Here is a 23,724-nt window from a genome sequence, read left to right on the forward strand (position 1 = left end):
CGTATGTGAGCAAGCTCGTGCCTCAGCCTTGCCATATTTACTTCATAGATCACAGAGTGACTTTCTTCCCATGCAAGGGTTCAACAGCCAACTGTCTCTTTAAGTCAAACTTTAGACTATGATTTAGAGCTACATGGTTAGGATCTTAAGACAGAGTGGGAAACAACCTTGTTCTCTTGGCAGGAAGTACAACCCTCACACAGAAGTCAAACATTTGCAAACAGAAAATGGTCTGTAATTTAGCATTAGCCAAGGCACGCTCTCTATTTAAACAGCTATCTTTGGGACCCGAGATACAGAGAAACACAGGCTAATTGTTCTTGCTTTCTTAGGTCAAGAGCCAGGGCCTTGAATCTTTACAGTGTTCACAGCAGGGCAAAGTAAAACTGCCAGAGCAGGATACTCAGTTCTGAATCTAGGCCTCGGGTCAGAACAGTAAAAACACTCCCCATGGTGACATGTGGGAGGCCCCGGCCTAGCACCCACCTTTCTGACCCCGTTTCATATTCACTAAAAATTCTTCATATCGTTTTTGCTTTTCTGGATCTTTAGCAAAAGGTTTGAAGTTGCTGGTTCTTGTGGTGGCCATCCCTCCACTCAAAGCCATGTGCCACGAGCAGTGTCCGACGTCTGGAGACAAGGGCTGCGGTCTGCTGCCTGAGGCACTCTGGGCCAGGCTCCTGGCCCTGAGCTGAGCGGCTTTAAGGTCAGTTGCCTGCTTCACTTCTTTAAGTCTCTCTTTATCTTTTTGGGACAGAAATTCTAACACTGAAGTGGGTGCCCCTACAAAGAAACAAAAAGAGCAAGAGATTAAATATGCTGTTAAGACATCTATATTCACATTCCACTACATATATACATTTTCAGTATCACAAATTTATGTAATTGGAGGGGAGTATTTCACATGCAGTGTGATCTGTACTCATACTGTCCCTGTGGGCTAGACAGGAATAAAATAACGACACCTCCATTTTACACTTGGCAAAAGTGGGGGCCAATACTTCCATGTTTATCAGGCCAGTGGGTACTCCCAGAGAGAGGGGCCTGACACTGCAGTCTCCGGGCCTCCGTTAGTGAAAGCCCGGCTCAGAGCACAGTTACCCGTCAGGCACTAGTGTCACAAATGCCCACTGAGCATACTCCATGCTGGGCCTGGAGCTGGGAGAACAACACATACGAGGTCCTGCTCTCACTAGTGAGGGAGACGGACCCTTAAGAAGCAAGAATCAACACCAGAGGACTGCCACGAGAGGAGGACTATGGGGGGAAAAATAAAAACGGAGTGACCTAGATGAGAGGACTGGTCGTAGGGGCAGAGAGAGAGATAATTAACAAACAGTGGGCAGGGAAAGCCTGGAAAGTCTCTCGAAAAACATAATATCTGAGATAAGTTCTAGTAAAAAGAAGGAGCTGGGAATTCCCTGGTGGTCGAGCAGTTAGGGCTCTGCACTTTCACTGCCGAGGGCCTGGCTTCAATCTGTGGTCGGAGAACTAAGATCCTGCAAGCCTCACAGCAAAGCAAAAAAATAAATAAACAGCCAAAACAGGAGAGAAAAGAGAGGCAGAGGCAAAGTGAAGGCCCGGAGGCACATCACGGTGGCAGGTTCAGAGGGCAAGAGCGGGGATCACAAGGCTGGACCGCAGCTGGGTTCAGGGAGAGTGGAGGAGGCTGTGGCCTGAAAGGCAGGCAGGGTGGGGTCCACAGGCCCCGAGAGCAGTAGGGGAGGATTTCAGGGGAGTAGGAGGGGAGTCATGTAGTTTGGCAGCTGTTGAAAGGAACTAAGGAGGCTGCTGCAGTGATCCAGATGAGAGAAGGTGGGCACAGAGACCAGGGTGGCAGCATTGGGAATGCAGAGAAGTGGACGGTGTCCCCACGCCCGGTGACGCAGACTGAGAGGACTTGCTGAGGGCCTGGGTAGGGCAGGGGAGGCAGGGGAAGAAAGGTGCTGAGAATTAGGGTTCCCGTGTTCTAGGCCGGGCAGGGGGCCACTGGTGGTACCACTGACTGAGAAGGGGAAGGCTGAAAGAGCAACTTTGGAGAAGGAAGTGCGGAACCAAGAATTCTCATTTGGTCTACTGTATTTGAGGCTCCCAAATCAAGTCCAAGTCCATTTCTCAGGGGGTCTTTGGGCTCCAGCCTACAATCAGATTCTCCATATCTATTCACCCTTTCAGACACACTCACTCCTCTCAGGCTTTCAGGTACAGACCCACAGTACCCTTTTCCCCTGAGGAAAAGAAACCATATGTTCCCAGGCTGTGCAGAAAAAATGAAGACACACATGGCCCTGGTCTGCACCTCATTCTTGGACAACTACCAAAAGTCTGGAAACTGCTGCACTTGAGACACGGCTTCGAATTTTAATGACAACTCAAACTGATGATGAAACAGCAAGTACTAAGCAGAGGCTGTGTACAGTTAAGTACACCATTCATAATCAACAATTTTTACTCCCACAGCCTGGGAATACAAAATTACGTAAGAGCTTTAGTGGAAAAAGGACTTTCCGTTTTGCTTTGGGTAGCTCAGGTTATTATAAACATCATGATTTTAACTTTCTCTGTGGCACATACCTTGAATAGGCGTCTCTCCTAGCAACTCTCCCCGCTTGCAGGCATTCAGCTGGTGCCTACTCTGTGTACCTGGGTCATTTGTTGGCTTCCCGGCTGACTCTGATAATACCTGAAGTAAGTGGGAGTTCTCTGAGGTTGCAGCCACCACAGGTCTGAAATAATGCACTGGTCGATAGTCTCTTGGCAATTGGGGTGGTGGATAAATCTTTAAAAAAAAATACAATAAAGCAAAATTCAGAATATACAGGCAGCAAGGTGATCATGTTTTACTGAACCAAGAAAGCTCATTACCTCTGGGCGTTGTTAATCCCACCCTTTCCTAGGCAGGGCGGCAGCCCCAGGAAAAGCCTGCCCAAGTGCCCAGGCAATACCCATCCTGGATGTGGAGGGGCATCAGAACCACCCTGTTCTCAAGGTCAGACATTTTAGATATCACCCCTGAGCATTCTTAACAGAGATGCCACTGTGCATGCTTTATATCATAGGAACAATAACGATAACTATGATAATTAAGGCAACTGGTTCACATGGATAACTGGTCCACTGTGAATTAGAAAACTTAGAAAAGTATGATTCATGGCTTAGCTTTTAAAAAATTACTTTAAATAAGTTTTTTTTTTTCTCTGTAATCTCTCCTAGTTTAATGTTCAAATAGTATGACTGATTAAAAAATGTTATTAGGGTGCTGGAGATATATTTGAAGAGTATTATATCTTGGCTTAACTTAGTTATTTTTAAATTCAGTATTCTTTTTCTGGTGATGTTTCCATTTCAAATGGGAGTTTCAGGCCTTATTTTTTTTTTTCTTTGATCAAAAAAATTTTATTTAATTTCAGTACTTCACTGAAATTAGAGTACATTTGGGAAACTCAGGCATTCCTGTTGGTGGAACAGATAAGCTAAAAGAAAGCACTAGACATTTTAAAATTACTGCTCTAAATGGTCTTCCTTGCTCCTGGTCTAACAAATACATGTTTAAGGACAGTCCTATTTAATCCATTTTCTAGATCTTTCAGCTACCCGGCATTCTGAGCTCTGTGATCAGTGAATCACTGAATGTTCTCAGCTCCAGCCACACACTGCACTCACCTGGGGAGTTCAGCACTACTGGTGCCTGCATTCTGTCACAGCTGCAAAATGTCAGCTGTGGTTGGAGTTTCCCAAATTTCCCAGGTGGCTGTAAGGTGCAGCCTGGGGCAAGCACCTGATCCGATGAGAGTCATGAAAGAGTGCTATGATCATTGTTAGCAAATCTCATTTTTATCATCTTAGCCTGACTGCCTTCTCTGAAAAACACAGACTCCCAAATCAGCCAGGAACATTCTCCTGTTACCATGACACAAAAATCCAGAAGGGCGTGGCAGAAAAGAATTGCGTGTATACCCGATTCTTCTTCATTCTCCTCTACTGCATTCAAGGGCTACCCTGATGGCTCAGTTGGTAAAAGAATCTGCCTGCAATGCAGGAGACCCTGGTTCTATTCCTGGGTTGAGAAGATCTGCTGGAGAAGGGATAGGCTACCCACTCTGTATTCTTGGGCTTCCCTTGTGGCTTAGATGGTGAAAAATCCACCTGCAATATGGGAGACCTGGGTTAGATCCTTGGGTTGGGAAGATCCCCTGGAGAAGGGAAAGGCTATCCACTCCAGTATTCTGGTCTGGAGAATTCCATGGACTGTATAGTCCATGGGGTGGCAAAGAGTCAGACACGACTGAGCAACTTTCACTTTCACTGCATTCAAAACATTTCACTCCCTCTGCTAAATCACTGCGCTGTTTCGCCTCTGGATGCAGAACCTGGGTTTTTAGGCGCATATTAGAAAACCTGCCTGTCCATGACAGGGTCAGTGAACACAATCCCGCTCTGAACTGATCATGCCCAAAGCCCTCTCCAGTGAGGAACCACCAGTGTCCTCTCCATTTATACATCCTGCCCACAACACTGGGTTTGTCTGTCTAGCGCTCTCAATGAGCAGGAGCTACTTGGGGGCCAAGACTTAGTCTTGAACACTGAGTAGAATAAGTACTTCTCAATCGTTTTAAAGATTTGTTTTTAGTGTGGATCATTCTTAAAGTCTCTATTAAATTTGTTACAATATTATTTCTGTTTTATGTCTTGGTCCTTCGGCCATGAGGCATGTGGGATCTTAGCTCCTTGACCAGGGATTGAACCTATACCTCCTGAATTAGAAGACAAAGTCTTAACCACTGGACCACTGGGAAAGTCCTTCTCAACCATTTTAATGCTCCCTTTCATTCATATAAAAAACTCATACTCCCTTTTGACATTTCTGATAAGTGATAGCAGCTTACTGTGTGCCCCATACTGTTCTGATATATTCTGCTCACTGTTCCATTAACTATCACAACTAAACAAATCAAAGCCACTGTAATACCATATATAATTTCTCAGGCTATGCTGTTCCTGGCTTCCCACGTTCTGGAGAACTACAGGCCAAGCCACAGAGACACTTAACAAATGTTTACTGAGTCAAAAACAAAAAACCCATTAAAATATGGAACAATCTAACATAAGGATGCCAAGGAGACAAATGGTCAGACACCCTTCCTGAACTACCAACCACCCACTCAAACCTATGAGCATGGGGCTCCGATAGGTGTTAAAGAATCATGTGTCCAAAGCTGTAAAAAAGTCCACAGAGACAGGACTGTCTGGAAAGGCATGGAGAGTTCTCCCCAGGATCGACCCACATGCTCCCAGCTTTTCTCCCTTCCAGCTGGCACAAGCAAGGAGCCCAGGGAGCCCTGCCCATAGCAGCTAATGTGCTCCGTGGCTGCCAGGAGGAGTCGGGACCAGGAGCTGCTATGGCTCTTTGAAACTTTCTATAAGTTACATTGCCCCTAGGGTTGTATCAATTCTATTCTCCTACCAGCTTCTAATATAATTCTTCCTTAATGGAAATAACCACTCCCTTGAAGCTCAGATTTAAAAGATTAGCAGTTAGGGACTTCTCTAGTGGTCCAAGAACCCTTAGTGGTTAAGAATCTGCCTTGCAATGCAGGGGACAGGAGTTTGATCCCTGGTCGGAGAACTAAGATCCCACATGCTATGGAGCAACTAAGCCCAGACCAGAACTACTAAAGCCCATGCACCACAATGAATGATCCCGAGTGCCACAACTAAGACCCGAAGCAGCTGAATAGATATATACATATATTAGGGAAAAAAAAAAGATTAGCAGTTAGATGTTTTGGACACAGTGTGGCTACTGATTGACATTTCCAACGTAGAATATTTCCCTGGACCATTAATAGTCACCAAGCTGTTGCCTCAGTTAACAGAATTTATTTATCTTTTCAGTTGTTAATATAATAACTGAGATTACACAGCAGCAGATATTTTAAACATTAAACCAGCAAGAAAAAAAAAAAAACTTACTTTCTTGGACGATAAAGGTTTAGAAGCCAAGGAAAAGCCATCCAAAATTTTGCCAATGTAGCGAAGGTCTTTCTCTGATTCTACAAAATGATGTAATTTGATTAGTTCCAGAGGCAAAGAAGATTAAAATAAGACAAAAGACCTCAGTTGTTTATCTCCAAGATCATAAAACACTACATGTCACTGCTATCAGTAAAAGGGAGTAAAGAATGGCCTGTAAAGCCCTCACACCTCTGTTGACTCAGTGACCAGCAGCCCAGAGCACACCGCCCTGTGCAGATTAGGCTGCCCATGGCACCTCAATTGGTATTATCTAGAAAAAGTACCTGAGGTCCTAAGCTAAGGGGCACCAGAGAATATACTCTGTGGAGTAACAGATCTCAAAACCATCAAGAGAACAACTATAGATAAAAAATAAAAATAACTTTGAAAGAGTCATGGAGAACCATGAGGTGACAAAATTGCCATTTCCTTCTTCAGAGGATCTTCCCAACCCAGGAATCAAACCTGAGTCTCCCGCATTGTAGGCAGACGCTTTACCATCTGAACCACCAGGGAAGTCCCAATTTCTTTAGCAACCATCCAAATAAGGCATGGAAGGCAATATAACCAGGTCAGCCTGTAATCTAATCGTGGGACTAATTAAAAGTGCTTTGTCTTCTTCTCAATTGAAATTCAAACAAGAGATAAAGATCACTAATTCAGGATAGGACTAAGGCCCTCTGACTTGCAGCTGGGGATGGTTTTATTGGTCTTGGAGACAACCCCTTTGATTCTTAAGGACTGTCTGCACTTAGAGGTTATGCTGCAAATCCATATGCATGAACTGCATTTTCTGTAGTCAAAAGCCGCTGCTACATGACCACCAGCACTTCCACAAGCTGGGTGTTGAACCCTGAAGCAGGAATGGCTATGTGCTGTGTAGGTCGTGCTGAGGTTTTAAACCATTTATGACGCAGCACTGGCCAGTAACTACCCTCCCCTATAGTCTCATTCTTTGTACTTCAACTGACTTAGAATGTTTGTACCAGCTTCTGGAAATCCCTAAAATCCTGTAGGGAGACTAAATTTCACATTCTTGGAATTTTGTATTCTTTTAAAACTCAGCAATTTCACTTTTATGAATTTGTTCTGAGGAAATAAATAAACATCTATACACAGAGAGCCGTGAGACTATTATAGCCCTATTGATCAAAAAAATAACAACAATTTAAAAATCAGCTATGGAGGCTGGCTACATATAGACTCACTCAGTGAAAAACCGTAAGGTCAGAACTGTAGATGGTGTGACCCTAAGATGAGGGGAAGGGACTGTGGCAGACAGGTAATAAGGGGAGGGTGAGGAGCTTAGAGGGAGGCGCCAACCCAGGCTTGATGGGGAGCGGAGGGGGATTTAAGGCAAAGGTGCCATACAAAGAAAGAGCCAAAGATTTGGCGGAGAAGGCAGATTTAAATATGTATTTATTATAGATTAATAATTACTATACAAATAATACATTAACATTAGTAATACAGTATATATATATATGTATATATATATAACAATATATATTAATATTGATATAGCTAGTACTGGGTTGGCCACAAAGTTTGTTTAGGTTTTTCCATAGATCTTATGGAAAATCCCAAATGAATATTTGATCAACTATAAGGAATAACTAGCATATGGCAATGCAAGTTATAATATTAATTAATATTTATATTATAACATTAATATTATATGTCTTCTTTTCAGTTAAAAAACCAATACGTAGTCTTGGGAGAAAAACCTGAAAATACAGGTAAGCAAAAGGAAGAAAATAAAAGCAGCCTAATTCCCACTTGGATGTGATGTCTACTAATGTCTGGCTACATACCCACCCAGCACCTTGTATAAAACCCTATTTGTTGGGCTTCCCTGATAGCTAAGTTGGTAAAGAATCTGCCTGCAATGCAGGAGACCCCGGTTCAATTCCTGGGTTGGGAAGATCTCCTGAAAGAAGGGAAAAGCTACCCACTTCAGTATTCTGGCCTAGAGAATTCCATGGACTATAGTCCATGGGGTCCTAAAAAGTCGGACACAAGTGAGTGACTTTCACTATTTTAGTGATGATGAGGACAGAGGCACCCACACTCATAGTGCTGGGTTTCCATGGGCAGGTGAGTCACTGCCACACCCACTGCCCAGAGGCACAGAGAGGCAAAGCAGCCTGCCTAAGGCCATAGCCGATTACAGAGGAGAGCCAGGACTGGAGCCCAGGAAGTCTGTCTTCAGAGTCCGTGCTCACAGCTATCAAGCAACCTACTTCTGAAGACTATTTTTGCACCTGCTCTTTTCTCTTCTGGAAATGTAAAATGGGCATTATTTTGGGGAGTGATGCTTAGATTATTGAGATATATTTTATAAGTGTTAGATCAAGCTTGACCTGACTATAGCTAAAAATGTCTAAATGGATTGTTTTATTGAGACTCTCATCTTACTTTAAGTGGTTGTTATAGGAGGTGTCATTTATTCACGATTTATTCTTTGGGGCAGGTACTATGCCAAACCTGTGATGCCATTTAATCCTTACAATGCCCTCAGAGTGGATTTTACCCTCACTTTACAAATGGTTATAAGACTCATGCAGCTGAGCAGAAGAGAGCTGTGATTTAAATTTAGGTCTGATTGAGGAGAGAGCCAGGATTCAAATACAATTCTGACTGGATTCAAATCCCATGTCATTAAAACCTACGGACTCCTCCCTATACCTTCTCTGGAAAGAAAAACTGAAACCCTACTTAGATCCATAGGGTCTGAATCACTATAGACTCTGACTGGAAATTCCAGGTGTACTGAGAGAAGTCCATCGTCGAGCTCAACAAGAGCCCCTAAGGGCCAGATATGCAAGTGAAGAGATGGGCTGGGCTCTCTGGACGGACCACCTGGTCCCCACACCTGGCTTCCTGACCGGTTTCTTGAGTTGGCCTTCTTTGGCCACCTGCCCAGTTCCTTGAGCTGGGAGTGCTACCCTCTGACCAACTGTCAGCTCTGAGTTGCAACATGAGCCAGCACCTGTCCACATACTTGCTCCTTTCCTGATTCCAGCCCCTTCTTCCTCCCCACTTGACCTTGCCTTGACAGTTGGCTTTGGCCTTGAACAGGTCTAAGTCCCACTTCTGTCTTACTTCCCACCGTGGGCCTGTCTTCTCCCCACTGTGTTTCTCACTCGGCATCTTTGACCAATGACTTCCTGCTCCACAGAGACTGACCCTCCAGTATCAATTGTGCAATCCCTTCTTCCTGAGGTCCTGACACTTGGTCCTACCATCAGCTGTGGACCCACGGAATTACCTTTCTGACTTTTATACTGCCTGGGTGCTGTCCAGCCATACAGTCCGTCCCCGGGCTCCTCATCCTTCAAAACGGTATCGTACTTGGATAGAGTTTCTGTGGCGTAGATATCGTCATCTTCCTCTTCCAGGGCACCTACACCAAAAGCCTTTAAAAACAGAATTTCACACTGAGCAATTTCAGGTTTTTAGTGTATGCCTGCATTGGAGGATGAAGCTACTATAAGGATATGACTGATCAGACCACATTAGCACTTGGAGATCACCAAGACGGAAGAGAATGGGAGCCCCAGATTAACACATGGATCCTGGTCTTTTGGAAAACAATGACCAGAGGGGAATGTCCTGCCTCCTGTGCTGCAGCTATCCTCCAGGCTCAGCAGCAGCCATGGTCGGGGTCCCAGTGCAGGAAGAGAAGTGGAGAACATACCCAAGCAGCTGTGCAGAGGGGGAGATGAGACCTCCAAAAGGAGAAAGGAAGAATGTTCATCTACTGAGGCAAGGGTTGGTGACCAGGGTCTAAAGACCACTGCTACTCAAATGGCTGAGAAAGGAACTCCTAATCTTTGTAGAAAATGGCCAAGAACAAGTATCGCTTTGTGATTAAAGGATGGGGTAAAACAAACAAACAAACATGCATAGGAAAGAAACAGATCTCTGAATCAATTTGAGAAAACAGGCAAACAGGAAAAGCTCTCTATCTCCTCAAAGGTCAAAAGCAAGTCTCCCAAGTTACCCTACACCCAAGTTCCCGACTTAGGGCTTGCAGCACTGGGAAAGAGTAAGAGAGGTAGTAAAACATGGACCTGAATTTGGAGAGGCAAACTGTGATTCAACTATTAATTAAATCAAAGAGGTAAGTGTGGTTTTCTGCTCAGCCCAGCAGAGATATGAGAAAACAGTTCTCATACCTAGAAATGCACAGACTCCACCAAGAACATTAGGTCACAGGATCACGTATTCAAATCAGGAGGGTACGTTTTAAATATCTTCAGACAAGCTCTTAAGGAAAATACGAACCCTTTAAGATCTTCATTTAGTCACTCAACAATGAGTGCTTACCATGGGCAAAGGCTTCGAAGGTGGCACTAGTGGTAAAGAACCCACCTGCCAGTGCAGGAGACATAGGAAATGCGGGTTCAGTCCGTGGGTGGGGAAGATCCCCTGGGGAGGGCATGGCAACCCACTCTGGTATTCTTGTCTGGAGAATCCCAGGGACAGAAGAGCCTGGTGGGCTATAGTCCATGGAGTTGCAAAGGATTAGACACGACTGAGGCAACCTCGCACACACTCACATGCGTGCACTATGGGGCAAACACAATATGACAAGAATTCTTCTTTGTCAATGATTCCCTGTCTATAAAACAGAAAACACTTTTACCTGGCCTGAAATTCCCAGTTTTCTTCCTTTATTCACACCAATGTCTCCAAGAAGATTGCTGGCTTCTTCGGGTCCCCCACTAAAAAGATTAAAATGTTCTCCTGAGGTTCCAAACAGCGCTTGGTGAGGATCCAGGCCCTTGTAAGCCAGTCCGTGTACATTATCTTTGGGTGTGAAATCCACAGGTGTGACATCCTTGGGTGCAAAGGTCACATTTTCTGGCAAGTAGTCATCATCTTCATCCTATTTTCAGTGTTTAAAAAGTGGAATGCAGGTGAGTCACTACTTGGTGTAAAGCCTGTAAAATACCATTTTCAAATGCCATGATTCATTCCCCAGACAACAGTAATCATACTTTCGCTTCCGCTATCACAGATCACTAAATCAAGTCCCCAAACAAGTGACACTAACACAAACTCCATACTTTGTAAGCTTTTTTTTTTTTATTGAAGAATAGTTGATTTACAATGTTGTGTTAGTTCCAGGTATACAATAAAGTGATTCAGTTTAATAACATATACCTTTTTCAGATTTCTTTTGCATTATAGGTTATTTCAAGATATTGAATACAGTTCCCTGTGCTATACAGTAGGTCCTTATTGTGAGCAACTAAGCACACACACACACACACACACACACACACACACACTGTATATATTTTAATCTCAAACTGCCAATTTATCTCTCCCCCTTGGCCCCATCACTATCTCCTTTGCTAACCATAAGCTTGTTTTCTATATCTGTGAGCCTATTTCTGACAAACAATTCCATTTTAAGAATCTGACTGGGGGCATCAGTGGGGCTGGCATGTTGCTGAATGCATTATCTGGCATAATGAGGACAGTTTTAGGGTATGGGTATTTCCCTGTAATAGGATAGGACTGATTTCTAAAATTTTCTGACCTTAAATTTCACATTCATAAAATAACAGGTGCTAGTGTGCCAAACTGAAGGTCAGTCATTCTATACAATACCTCAGATCCTTCAGAGCCTCCAGGGGGTAATGCACAACCATAGATTTTTACTCCAGGATCTATCAAAGAGATTTCAAATGCATTAGCCAGGGGTGACTAGAAATATGGAAAGCTGATTCAGTGACACACTTCAGAGGAAGATGGCTGAGCCTGTAAGAGGTGCTGCAGCTTTAGAGTCAGGCACTCATCACTTGGGTATTCCACCAGCTCCTCCCCACCTGCACTCTGGCAACAATGCACACAGTGACTAACCACTACTGCCCAGAACCACGGGGAACCGGAAAGAAAGTACTGCTTCCTCCACGAGTTCACAGTCTGGCTGGGGAGACCACGGGACAGGAATAAACAGAAAATAACCATGTTAAGCTACAACACTGTTTTGGTAAAGGTAGGAAACAAGAACTTTCATAGGCTGCTGGTGGGAATGTAAAATAGTACAATCCTGCCAGAAAGTTATCTCGCATTACAGGCGAAAAACCTTAAAATATGTGCACATCACTTGACCCAGCAATCTTATTTCTAGAAACAGATAGTCATCAAAAAGTATGCTGTAGGGGACTTCCCTGATGGCCCAATGGCTAAGATTCCATGCTCCCAATGCAGGGGGCCTGGGTTCAATCCCTGGTCATGACATTAGATAATACAAACCGTAACTAAGAGTTCATAGGCCCCAACTAAAGATCCCACATGCTGCAATGAAGATCAAATATCCTGAGTGCTGTAGCTAAGACCCAGCACAGCCAAATAAATAAATAAATACATAATTTTGGAAAAAAAAAAAAAAAAGCCTGCATGGCACAGCTAAGAGTTTGCATGCCACAACTGAGGCAGCAAGGGTCAAAGATCCCACATGCCACAACTGGGACCTGGCACAGCCAAGTAAATATTTTTTAAAAGTATGCTGCAGAATTAATAGGAATCAATATACATACCAGGTTTCTGTCGGCGTGGTCTCCTCTTTACTCGAGGACCAATTCCTTGTCCTTCCTTCCAACCCATTTTTCTTAGCAATTCAAAACCAATAGATAATCTAGGATATCAAGGTACCAACAATGAACTTTTTAAAACACCAAGGAACGGCAGGAAACAAGCAACTCATATATCTGTCATGCCTGAGCCCTTCTCCCATCCCTGTTAGGAGTGCATGGCCCTGCTATTCTCACCACAGCTGACTGAACTTGGGGAAGTCCATCAGATGCCCCCTCTCTCAGGGCTTTGGGACAGGCACACAGATGCCAAGCATGTGGCCTGGGAAGCCATGATGGTCCGAGGCTGCCAAATCAGGCCACACGCCCAGGAGCAGAACAAGGAAGCATGCAGAATGGGAGGGTAGAATGAGAAGAGAGCCCTTAAAACTGGGAGGCAGCGGGTCAGAGGGAAGCCGCACCAGCTCCTAAGAGCTCTGCAGCCTCCAGTAACACAGCCAGTGGCTAGAGTTCTAGAGTATGCCATGTAGTAACAGCACAAGGTCCTTTTAGCAAAACCCCCTTTTGTACTCAAGCTAGGCTAAGAGGGCTTCTCCTACTTGTAGCCAAATCAACCTTAATTAGGATTATCATCATGCAAAATGCCAGGCTGGATAAATCACAAGCTGGAATCAAGATTGCCAGGAGAAATATCAACAGCCTCAGACATGCAGATGATACCACTTTAATGGCAGAAAGTGAAAAGGTACTAAAGAGCCTCTTGATGAGGGTGAAAGAGAAGAATGAAAAAGCTGGCTTAAAATTCAACATTCAAAAAACAAAGATCATGGTATCCAGTACTATCACCTCATGGCAAATAGATGGGAAAAATGTGGAAACAGTCTCAGATTTCATTTTCTTGGGATCCAAAATCAATGCGGATGGTGACTACAGCCATGAAATTAAAAGATGCTTGCTCCTTGGAAGAAAAGCTATGACCAACCTAGACAGTGTATTTAAAAGAGACATCACTTTGCCAACAAAGGTCCATCTAGTCAAAGCTATGATTTTTCCAATAGTCATGTATGGATGTGAGTGTTGTACCATAAAGAAGGCTGAGCACCAAAAACTTGATGCTTTCGAACTGTGGCGCTGGAGAAGACTCTTGAGAGTCCCTTGGACAGCAAGGAAATCAAACCAGTCAATCCTAAGGGAAATCAATCCTGAGTATTCTTTGGAAGGACTGGTGCTAAAGCTGAAGCTGCGATACTTTGGCCACCTGATGCAAAGAGCCAACTCACTGGAAAAGATTGAGGGCAAGAGGAGAAGGAGGGTAACAGAGGATGAGATGGTTGGAAGGCATCACTGACTCAGTAGACATGAGTCTGAGCAAACTCAGGGAGATAGTGAAGGACAGGAAGCCTGGTGTGCTGCAGTTCATGGGGTTGCAAAGGGTCGGACATGACTGAGCAACTGAACAACAAGATTATCATACATAGGCAAGGAACTGGTGCCAAGATCAGAGAAGTCACAATTAAATTCTTCTAGGGATGTCCCTGGTGGTCCAGCAGCTAGGACTCTGAGCTCCCGATGCAGGGGACTGGTTTCCCTCTATGGTTAGGGAACGAGATCACACATGCCGCAACCAAAGATCCCACAGTGAGTGTGTGAAAGTCGCCTAGTCGTGTCCTACTATTTGCGACCCCATGGACTATGTAGTCCATAGCATTCTTCAGGCCAGAATACTGGAGTGGGTAGCCTTTCCCTTCTCCAGGGGATCTTCTCAAGCCAGGGATCGAACCCAGGTCTCCTGCATTGCAGGTGGATTCTTTACCAGCTGATCCCACAAGCTGCAACTAAAAGAGCCTGCGTGCCAAGATCAAGGGTCCTAGAAGCCTCAACCAAGACCCAGTGCAGCTACATAAATGAATTAATTACCAAAAAAATCCTTCTTACTTCGCTGGTGTTATCAGGTCATCAAGCAGAGTGGCTCCAGGAATAGGGGCAGTAGCCGCTGCTAATTGCCGAGCCTTTTCTCGTATCCGATCTTTGGTTTTAGAAGCAAAATCGTCTGTGGTAACAATTGATTTAGGTGCTATCCCAAATTCACTAAGATCCTTAAAAAAAAAAAAAAGAATTACTCACATTATTTGGAAAGTAATTACGATTCATCACATGGCTTTATTTCTCTGAAAAAAAAAAAGTTAAAACTATGAAACTGAGTTAAGGATCAGCAGAGCAGCTGACTTTCACAGTGATTTTGGATAAGTTAAGGCCAGTGGCCAACAACAAAGTTGCTTGACAGTGGCTACTCGGTGAAGCCACTACAGGCAATGCCACCCTAGGAAGACAGGAAGTAAGGGCTGTGTTGTTTGTTCTTCTTGGACAATATCTCAAAGGTCAGTGTGAAGGGGGTAACCTTAGAGTCGCAGTCAGCAAGTATTCAGGAGCACCTCTGTGCCAGGCTTAGTGTTAGGAGCTTTTGCGTTTACTGAAGCAGTTACCGTCGGCAGCATGTCCAAAAACCAAGGCCCTTTCCTCTTTCCCCACAGAGCCCTGAGGCTGTCCAGGCACCAGCCTTGCTCTGAGCCACCGTGCACTTCAGGACTGGTGTCTCTGGTGGGGTATGGAGGGTTCAGGAGGCGGGTGGTGGTTCATGTCTTATCTAAGCCAGGCATTCTGATCCCATTTTCCCTGCCAGGGACTGCTTTAAGAATGGGTATAAAAGAATTCACCAGAGCAGATGTGAGGGAAAACCACCAAATGATTTCTTTGCTCTCAAGAAAAGATTCCAAGAAGAAAGTCCTCCTTCCACTGGGTAACGTCATCACAGATGTGCTGCCTCGAACTACCACAGCCACCTCACAACGGCAAAGAAAGCTCGTGTAAGGACAAGCTCATGTGCAGAAGATTACTAAGAACCTGGGACCCTGCTGACATCCAGACTTGTTTCATTAGATATGCCTCCTCGTAGATTATACAGGTCAAACAGGAAAGGGACCACCCCTGGCCTTTCACCGGCAGCCTAAAGCATGCCGAAATAAGTACTTTATTTAATCTTTATCACAAATGAACCCATGAATAGGTTTTAAAGAACAGGTTTAATTTTATAAGAAAACAGAGCCTAACCTTTGGGCTGCAGGACCACTTTTGAATCCCCCACTGTTTAGCCTAAGAAGCTGGCAGTCATGGTCGCTTTAATGAGACACGCAAATGCCTGCATGGGACTTCCTTTCACTCCCTTCTCTAGTCATTTACTCCTCCTTAAACAGCAGTATCGCATTCAATGGACATGAGTTTGGGTGAACTCTGGGAGTTGGTGATGGACAGGGAGGCCTGGTGTGCTGCGGTTCATGGGGTCACAAAGAGTTGGACACGACTGAGCGACTGAACTGAACTGAACTGAAACAGCAGTTTGTGTTTTAAGAGTCGCTGTGGAAGGCTATGGACTCAGCTCAGCAGACGTTGCACTTTTGGGGCAGTTGGGGCATTTTCAAGTAAATTTGCCGATATATGACCTTCTGCTTACACTCTTGACTTTAGAAACTGGCACCAGCCTGTTCAGGCACTACACCAATGAATGAGAATCCATTCACATACAGGGCACTATAAAGTCCAAATACCGAAAAGATAAAATCTTACAAAGAGGAGATCGTATACTGGACTTTCCAGGAAGAGAGAAGGTGCTACAGCAACTGCCTACCCACATCCCACTGGCAAAGTAGTGGTTATAGTTCTGCACACCCACCTCTTCATCCATAAAATCTTCGGGACCAAGAACAGACTTGTCTGCTCTGTTCTGTCGTGAAGACACGAAGGAAGAGGGTGTCCATCCTTGAAAGAAAAGAGTTTAGAACATTATAATTATAGATGGTATTTTGGTTTATTACTAAATAACTAAATAACACATATGGAATTGAAACCTCCAATAACTACAAATTCTCAGTGACTTCTCAGCTCACTGCTTACATAGACACAATTAGGCCACATGAACTTTTAATTTCCACATGCCTTGTTGTCAGAACTTAGGGGATACAGCGAGAAATTCTTCTTTCCACAGAAGAATTTGCAACCAAGAGAAATCAAATTATACATTGAAAGCTAAACAGTGGGTTGGACATGACTGAGTGACTGAACTGAACTGAGATGATTGAATAGCAAGAACTCCACGGACTTAGAGGAACATGGAGCCACAACATGGCAGGAGCCTGGGTTCCTGAGCCAGCAATTCAAAAGCAGGCTCCCAGAAGAGTCATCAGAGAAAGAATACACACTGTCTTACTCTCTTATGTGCAAGAACCCTTTGTCTTTGAGTCCTTAGCTCAGAGCTCTGTGCCTGGAGCACAGCGGGATCATCAGAACACCTGATGGTTGAGTGGATGAAAAGCTGCATGGATAAACAGAGTTCAGGCCCTGAGCCTTTGGAGTGGGAGCACTGATTCCAAGATCCTAGACTACAGGGGAACTAACCCTAGCAAGTATCAAATAGTGAGAACTCACACAAAGGAAACCACTTGAATACAAGAGCCGGTATCACCCAACCACCAGTAGTACCCTGTGCAGGACGCCTCATCTAAACAACAAACGAAACAAAAATACAAACCCAATCATCAGCAGACAGGATTACGACCTCCGTCAGCCTTGGTCATCAGAGAAAAAACAAACAAAAACTTAGCACAACTCACCCTATACAAGCTTACACACACCACTGGACCAACTTTAGGAGGGCAGAAACCAAAAGGAAGAAAGAATTCAACCTTGAAGCCTGGGAAAAGGAGACCTCAAACACAATAAGTTTTAAAAAAATAATAATGAAAAGGCAGAGAAATACTACACAAATGAAGGAACAAACTAGAAACACAGAAGTCCAAATAAATGAAGAGGAAATAGGCAAACTATCTGAAAAAGGATTCAGAATAACGACAGTAAAGATGATCAAAAACCTTGAAAACAAAACGGAGAAAATGCAAGAATGAATTAACAAAGACCTAGAAGAATTAAAGAATAAACATGCAGAGACAAACAACACAATTACTGAAATTAAAAATACTCTAGAAGGAATCAATAGCAGAATATCTGAAGCAGAAGGACAAATCAGTGAGCTGGAAGAAAAAATAGTGGAAATAATTTCTGAAGAACAGAATAAAGTAAAAAGAATGAAAAGAACTGAGGACAGTCTCAGAGACCTCTGAGAGAATATCAAACACACCAACATTCGAATTACAGGGGTCCCAGAAGAAGAGGAAAAGAAAGGGTATGAGAAAAATTTCAAAGAGATTATAGTTGAAAATTTTCCCAACATGGAAAAGGAAATAGTCAATCAAGTCCAAGAAGCACAAACAGTCCCAAGGATAAACCCAAGGAGAAACACGCCAAGACACATACTAATCAAACTAACAAAGACTAAACACAAAGAAAGAATATTAAAACCAGCAAGGGAGAAGCAACAAGTAACATACAAGGGAAACCCCATACGCTTAACAGCTGATCTTTCAGCAGAAACTCTGCAGGCCAAAAGGGAATGGCAGGATATATTTAAAGTACTCAAAGGGAAAAATCTACCACCAAGATTACTGTACCTGGGAAGGATCTCATTCAAAATTGATGGAGAAATAAAAAGCTTTTCAGACAAGCAGAAGTTGAGAGAACTCAGTACCACCAAACCAGCTTTACAACAAATGTTAAATGGACTTATATAATCAAAAAACACAAGAGAAGAAAAAAGATCTACAAAATCAACCCCAAACAATTAAGAAAATGGCAATAAGAACATATATAACAATAATTACTTTCAATGTAAATGGATTAAAAGCTCCAACCAAAAGACACAGACTGGCTGAATGGATACAAAAACAGGACCCATATATATGCTGTCTACAAGAAACCCACTTCAGACCTCAAGACACATATAGACTGAAAGTGAGAGGATGGAAAAATATATTGCATGCAAATGGGAAGCAAAAGAAAGCTGGAGTAGCAATCCTCATATCAGACAAAATAGACTTTAAAATAAAGAAGAGATAAGGATTACAAGAGATAAGGAAGGATACTAAATAATGATCAAGGAATCAATCCAAGAGGAAAACATAACAATTGTAAATATCTATGTACCCAACATAAGAGCACCTCAGTACATAAGACAAACACTAATAGACATAAAAGGAGAAATTGACAGTTACACAATAATAGTAGGAGACTTTAACACCCCATTCACACCAATGGACAGATCATCAAAAGAGAAAATTAATAAGGAACACAAGGCTTAAATGATACATTAGATGAGACGGATCTCATTGATATCTTCAGGACATTCCATCCAAATACAGAAGAATATACCTTCTTCTCAAGTGCATATGGACCATTTTCCAGGAGACATCATCACATCATGGGTCACAAATCAAACCTCAGTAAGTTTAAGAAAACTGAAATCATATCAAGCATCTTCTCCAACCACATGCTATGAAACTAGACATCAATTACAAGAAAAAAACTGTAAGAAACACAAACACATGGAGATTAAACAACATATTTCTAAGGAACCAGCAGGTTACTGAAGAAATCAAAGGGAAACCAAAAAATTTCTAGAAACAAATGACAATAAAAACACGACAACTCAAAACCTATGGGATGCAGGAAAAGCAGTTCTAAGAGGGAAGTTCATAGCAAAACAATCCTACCTCAAGAAACAAGAAAAACATCAAATAGACAACCTAACTTTACACCTAAAACAACTGGAAAAAGAAGAACAAAAAAACCCAAAATTAGTAGAAGGAAAGAAATCATAAAGGTCGAAGCAAAAATAAATTTAAAAGAAATGAAAGAAACAATAGTACAGATTAATAAAACTAAAAGCTGATTCTTTGAGATGATAAACAAAATTGACGAACCTTTAGCCAGACTCATCAAGAAAAAAAGAGAGAAGGATCATATCAACAAAATTAGAAATGAAAAAGGAGAGGTTACAACAGACAATGCAGAAATACCAGGATTATAAGAGACTATTATGAACAACCATATGGCAATAAAATGGATAACCTGGAAGAAATGGACAGATTCTTAGAAAAGGTCAATCTTCCAAGACTGAACCAGGAAGAAACAGAAATTATGAACAACCCAATTACTGAAACCCAAGCACTGAAATTGAAGCTGTGATCAAAAATCTCCCAAAAAACAAAAGCACTGAAATTGAAGCTGTGATCAAAAATCTCCCAAAAAACAAAAGCCTAGGACCAGATGGCTTCACAGGAGAATTCTATCAAATATTTATAGAAAAGCTAATGCCTATCCTTCTAAAACTCTTTCAAAAGATTGCAGAGGAAGGAGCACTTCCAAACTCATTCTACAAGGCCACCGTCATCCTGATACCAAAACCAGAAGAAAACACAATAAAAAAAAAGTGCAGGCCAATATCACTGATAAACACAGATGCAAAAATCCTCAACAAAATTGTAGCAAACAGAATTCAGCAACACATCAAAAAGCTCATACACCATGATCAAGTTGGGTTTATTCCAGGAATTCAAGGATTCTTCAATATACGCAAATCAATCAATGTGACACACCATACCAACAAAGTGAAAGACAAAAACCATATGATCATCTCAATAGATGCAGAAAAAGCCTTTGGCAAAATTCAGCACCCATTTATGATTAAAACCCTTCAAAAACTGGGCATAGAAGGAACCTATCTCAACATAGTAAAGGCTGTATATGATAAGCCTACAGCAAACATTATTCTCAATGGTGAAAAACTGAAAGCATTCCTCCTAAGACCAGGAACAAGACAAGGGTATCTGCTTTCACCACTAAATATTCAACATAGTTCTGGAAGTCCTAGCAATCAGAGAAGAAAAAGAAATAAAAGGAATCCAGGTCAGAAAAGAAGTAAAGTTCTCACTGTTTGCAGATGACATGATGCTGTACCCAGAAAACCCTAAAGATAGTATCAGAAAATTACCAGAGCTAATCGGTGAATTTAGCAATGTTGCAGTATACAAAATCAATACACAGATATCACTTGCATCTATATACTAACAATGAAAGATCAGAAAGAGAAATTAAGGAATCAATCCCATTCACCATTGCAACAAAAAGAATTAAATATCTAGGAATAAACTTGCCTAAGGAGACAAAAGAACTGTACACAGAAAATTATAAGACACTGATGAAAGAAATCAAAGACAACATAAACAGATGGAGAGATATTCCATATTCCTAGGTAGGAAGAATCAATATTGTGAAAATGACTATACTACCAAATGCAATCTACAGATTCAATGTGATCCCTATCAAATTACCAATGGCATTTTTCACAGAACTAGAACAAAAAATTTCACAATTCATAAGGAAATACAAAAGACCTCAAATAGCCAAAGCAGTCTTGAGAAAGAAGAATGGGGCTGGAGGAATCAACCCTCCTGACGTCAGATTATACTACAAAGCTACAGTCATTAAGACAGTATGGTACTGGCACAAAAACAGAAATCTAGACCAACGGAACAAGACAGAAAGCCCAGAAACAAACCCATGGACCTATGGGTACCTTATTTTTGACAAAGGAGGCAAGAATACACAATGGAGCAAAGACAGCCTCTTCAATAAGTGGTGCTGGGAAAACTGGACAGCTACACGTAAAAGAATAAAATTAGCACTTCCTAACACCATACACAAAGATAAACTCAAAATGGATTAAAGACCTAAATGTAAGACCAGAAACTATAAAACTCTTAGAGGAAAACATAGGCAGAACACTCAATGACATAAATCAAAGCAAGATCCTCTATGACCCACACCCTAGAGTAACAGAAATAAAAACAAAAGTAAACAAGTGGGACCTGATTAAATTTAAAAGCTTTTACACAGCAAAGGAAACTATAAGCAAGGTGAAAAGATAATAGTCAGAATGGGAGAAAATAATAGCAAATGAAACAACTGACAAAGGATTAATTTCCAAAATATACAAGCAGCTCATACAACTCAATGCCACAAAAACAAACAACCCAATCAAAAAGTGGGGAAAAGACCTAAAAAGACATTTCTCCAAAGAAGACATACAGATGGCTGACAAGCACATGAAAAAATGCTCAACACTGCTCATTATTAGAGAAATGCAAATCAAAACTACAATGAGATATCACCTCACACGAGTCAGAATGGCCATCATCAAAAAGTCTACAAACAATAAGTGCTTGAGAGGGTATGAAGAAAAGGGAAAGCTTTTGCACTGCTGATGGGAATGTAAACTGATACAGTCACTATGGAAGACGGTATGGAGATTCCTTAAGAAACGAGGAATAAAACCACCAAATGACCCAGCAATCCCACTCCTAGGCATATACCCTGAGGAAACCAAAATTGAAAAGACACATGTATCCCATTGTTCACTGCAGCACTATTTACAATAGCTAGAACATGGAAGCACCCTAGATGTCCATCGACAGATGAATGGATAAAGAAGCTGTGGTACATATGTACAATGGAATATTACTCAGCCATAAAAATGCATGCATTTGAGTCCGTTCTGATGAGGTGGATGAACCTAGAACCTATTATACAGAGTGAAGTGAGTCAGAAAGAGAAAGAGAAAAAATCGTATTTTAATGCAGATATATGGAATCTAGAGAAATGATACTGAAGAATTTATTTACAGGGCAACAATGGAGAAACAGACATAGAGGAAAGACTTATGGACATGGGGAGAGGGGAGGAGAGGGTGAGATGTATGGAAAGAGTAACATGGAAACTTACATTACCATATGTAAAATAGATAACCAACGGGAATTTGCTGTATGGCTCAGGAAACTCAAATAGGGTCTCTGTATTAACCTAGAGGGGTGGGATGGGGCAGGAGATGGGAGGGTGGTTCAAAAGGGAGGGGAATATGTATACCTATGGCTGATTCATGTTGAGGTTTGACAGAAAACAACAAAATTCTGTAAAGCAATTATCCTTCAATAAAAAATAAATTAAAAAAAAGAAAGTTAAACAGTGAAAGGAACCCAACTAGATCTGAGAAGAAAGATGTAAGATCACCTTAAAAGGAAGGCCCTCCCTGAGACCACCAGGATAGCAAAATATACTAATATATCAAGGGGCTTCCCTGGTGGCTCAGCTGTAAAGAATCCACCTGCAATGCGGGAGCCGCAGGAGACACGGGTACAATCCCTGTGTTAGGGAAGATCCCCGAAGGAGAACATGGCAACCCACTCCCGTATTCCTGCCTGGAGAACTGCATGGACAGAGGAGCCAGGCAGGCAGTCCACTGGGCTGCAAAGAGTCAGACAGGACTGAAGCAACTTAACACGCACACACTAACGAATCAAAGAAACACTACGTCAGGCGCATTAGTCAGCCATGAAAGGATTCAACCTGGTTAGTCTAAGGGTGGTTTCCCTGGTGGCTCAGATGGTAAAGAATCCGCCTGCAGTGTGGGAGACCTGGGCTCAATCCCTGGGTTAGGAAGATCCTTTGGAGGAGGAAATGGCAACCCACTCCAGCATTCTTGCCTGGAGAATCCCATGGACAGAGGAGCCTGGCGGGATACAGTCCATGGGGTCGCAAAGAGTCAGACAAGACTGAGCAACCTAGCACAGCACAGTCTAAGGTCAGCAACGGCCATCCATACCAGGCCCCCAACTCCATCAAATTCCTGAGTCCTATAACTAACACCCCTGTTCCCCACTCATGGTTACCAAGCCTGCGCCGTGCCTACAGACAGAAATTGCACTGGAAGTCAAATTTATCCAGAACCCTCTAAGATAAACTGTTTTAATTTTCTCTCACGTCCTTTCTGACTTCCCGCCAGAGGCTTGAGGAGCTGAGAAGTATGGAGCAGACCTATACCCAGTATGTGGGTGGAGCAGGCTTCCAGGACAATTTGGGAGAAACTCCAGGAGAGTGAAGGTCAGCTTTCCCAGGGAATACACTGGGCCCAGCAGCTTCCCCATTTTGGATTCCTACAGTCTTTGCCCTGTAGCTGCACACTGCTTGAATCTGTCACTCCTAAAGGTAAGGAGATATTCCAGTGTATTAACATATCACAGTCTATCTGTGAAGACTAATCATTTGAGCTGGTCTTAGTTTTTAATTATAATATACATACAGCCATAATTATAACCATCAGTAGTGTACTCGTATATTTCTTTCTTCACAAGCCCTACTGCCATTTTTAACATTTTAT

The 23,724-nt window shown here is 42.5% G+C and overlaps 1 protein-coding gene across 1 annotated transcript in view; it reads right to left on the reverse strand.

Moving 5' to 3' along the window:
• Nucleotides 1-23,724, reverse strand: part of GPATCH1 (G-patch domain containing 1) — a 53,806-nt gene that overhangs the window by 21,778 nt on the left and 8,304 nt on the right. Inside the window, exons 3-11 of the mRNA XM_040253159.1 lie at nt 16,294-16,379; nt 14,502-14,662; nt 12,573-12,670; nt 11,641-11,699; nt 10,667-10,909; nt 9,287-9,434; nt 5,974-6,053; nt 2,575-2,779; nt 487-783 (exon numbers count right to left, since the gene is read on the reverse strand). Coding sequence (XP_040109093.1) covers nt 487-783; nt 2,575-2,779; nt 5,974-6,053; nt 9,287-9,434; nt 10,667-10,909; nt 11,641-11,699; nt 12,573-12,670; nt 14,502-14,662; nt 16,294-16,379 — 1,377 coding nt within the window. The remainder of the gene's footprint in view (nt 1-486; nt 784-2,574; nt 2,780-5,973; nt 6,054-9,286; nt 9,435-10,666; nt 10,910-11,640; nt 11,700-12,572; nt 12,671-14,501; nt 14,663-16,293; nt 16,380-23,724) is intronic.

The sequence above is a fragment of the Oryx dammah genome, unplaced genomic scaffold, assembly GCF_014754425.2.
Source record: "Oryx dammah isolate SB20612 unplaced genomic scaffold, SCBI_Odam_1.1 HiC_scaffold_13, whole genome shotgun sequence".
Lineage (NCBI taxonomy): Eukaryota > Metazoa > Chordata > Mammalia > Artiodactyla > Bovidae > Oryx > Oryx dammah.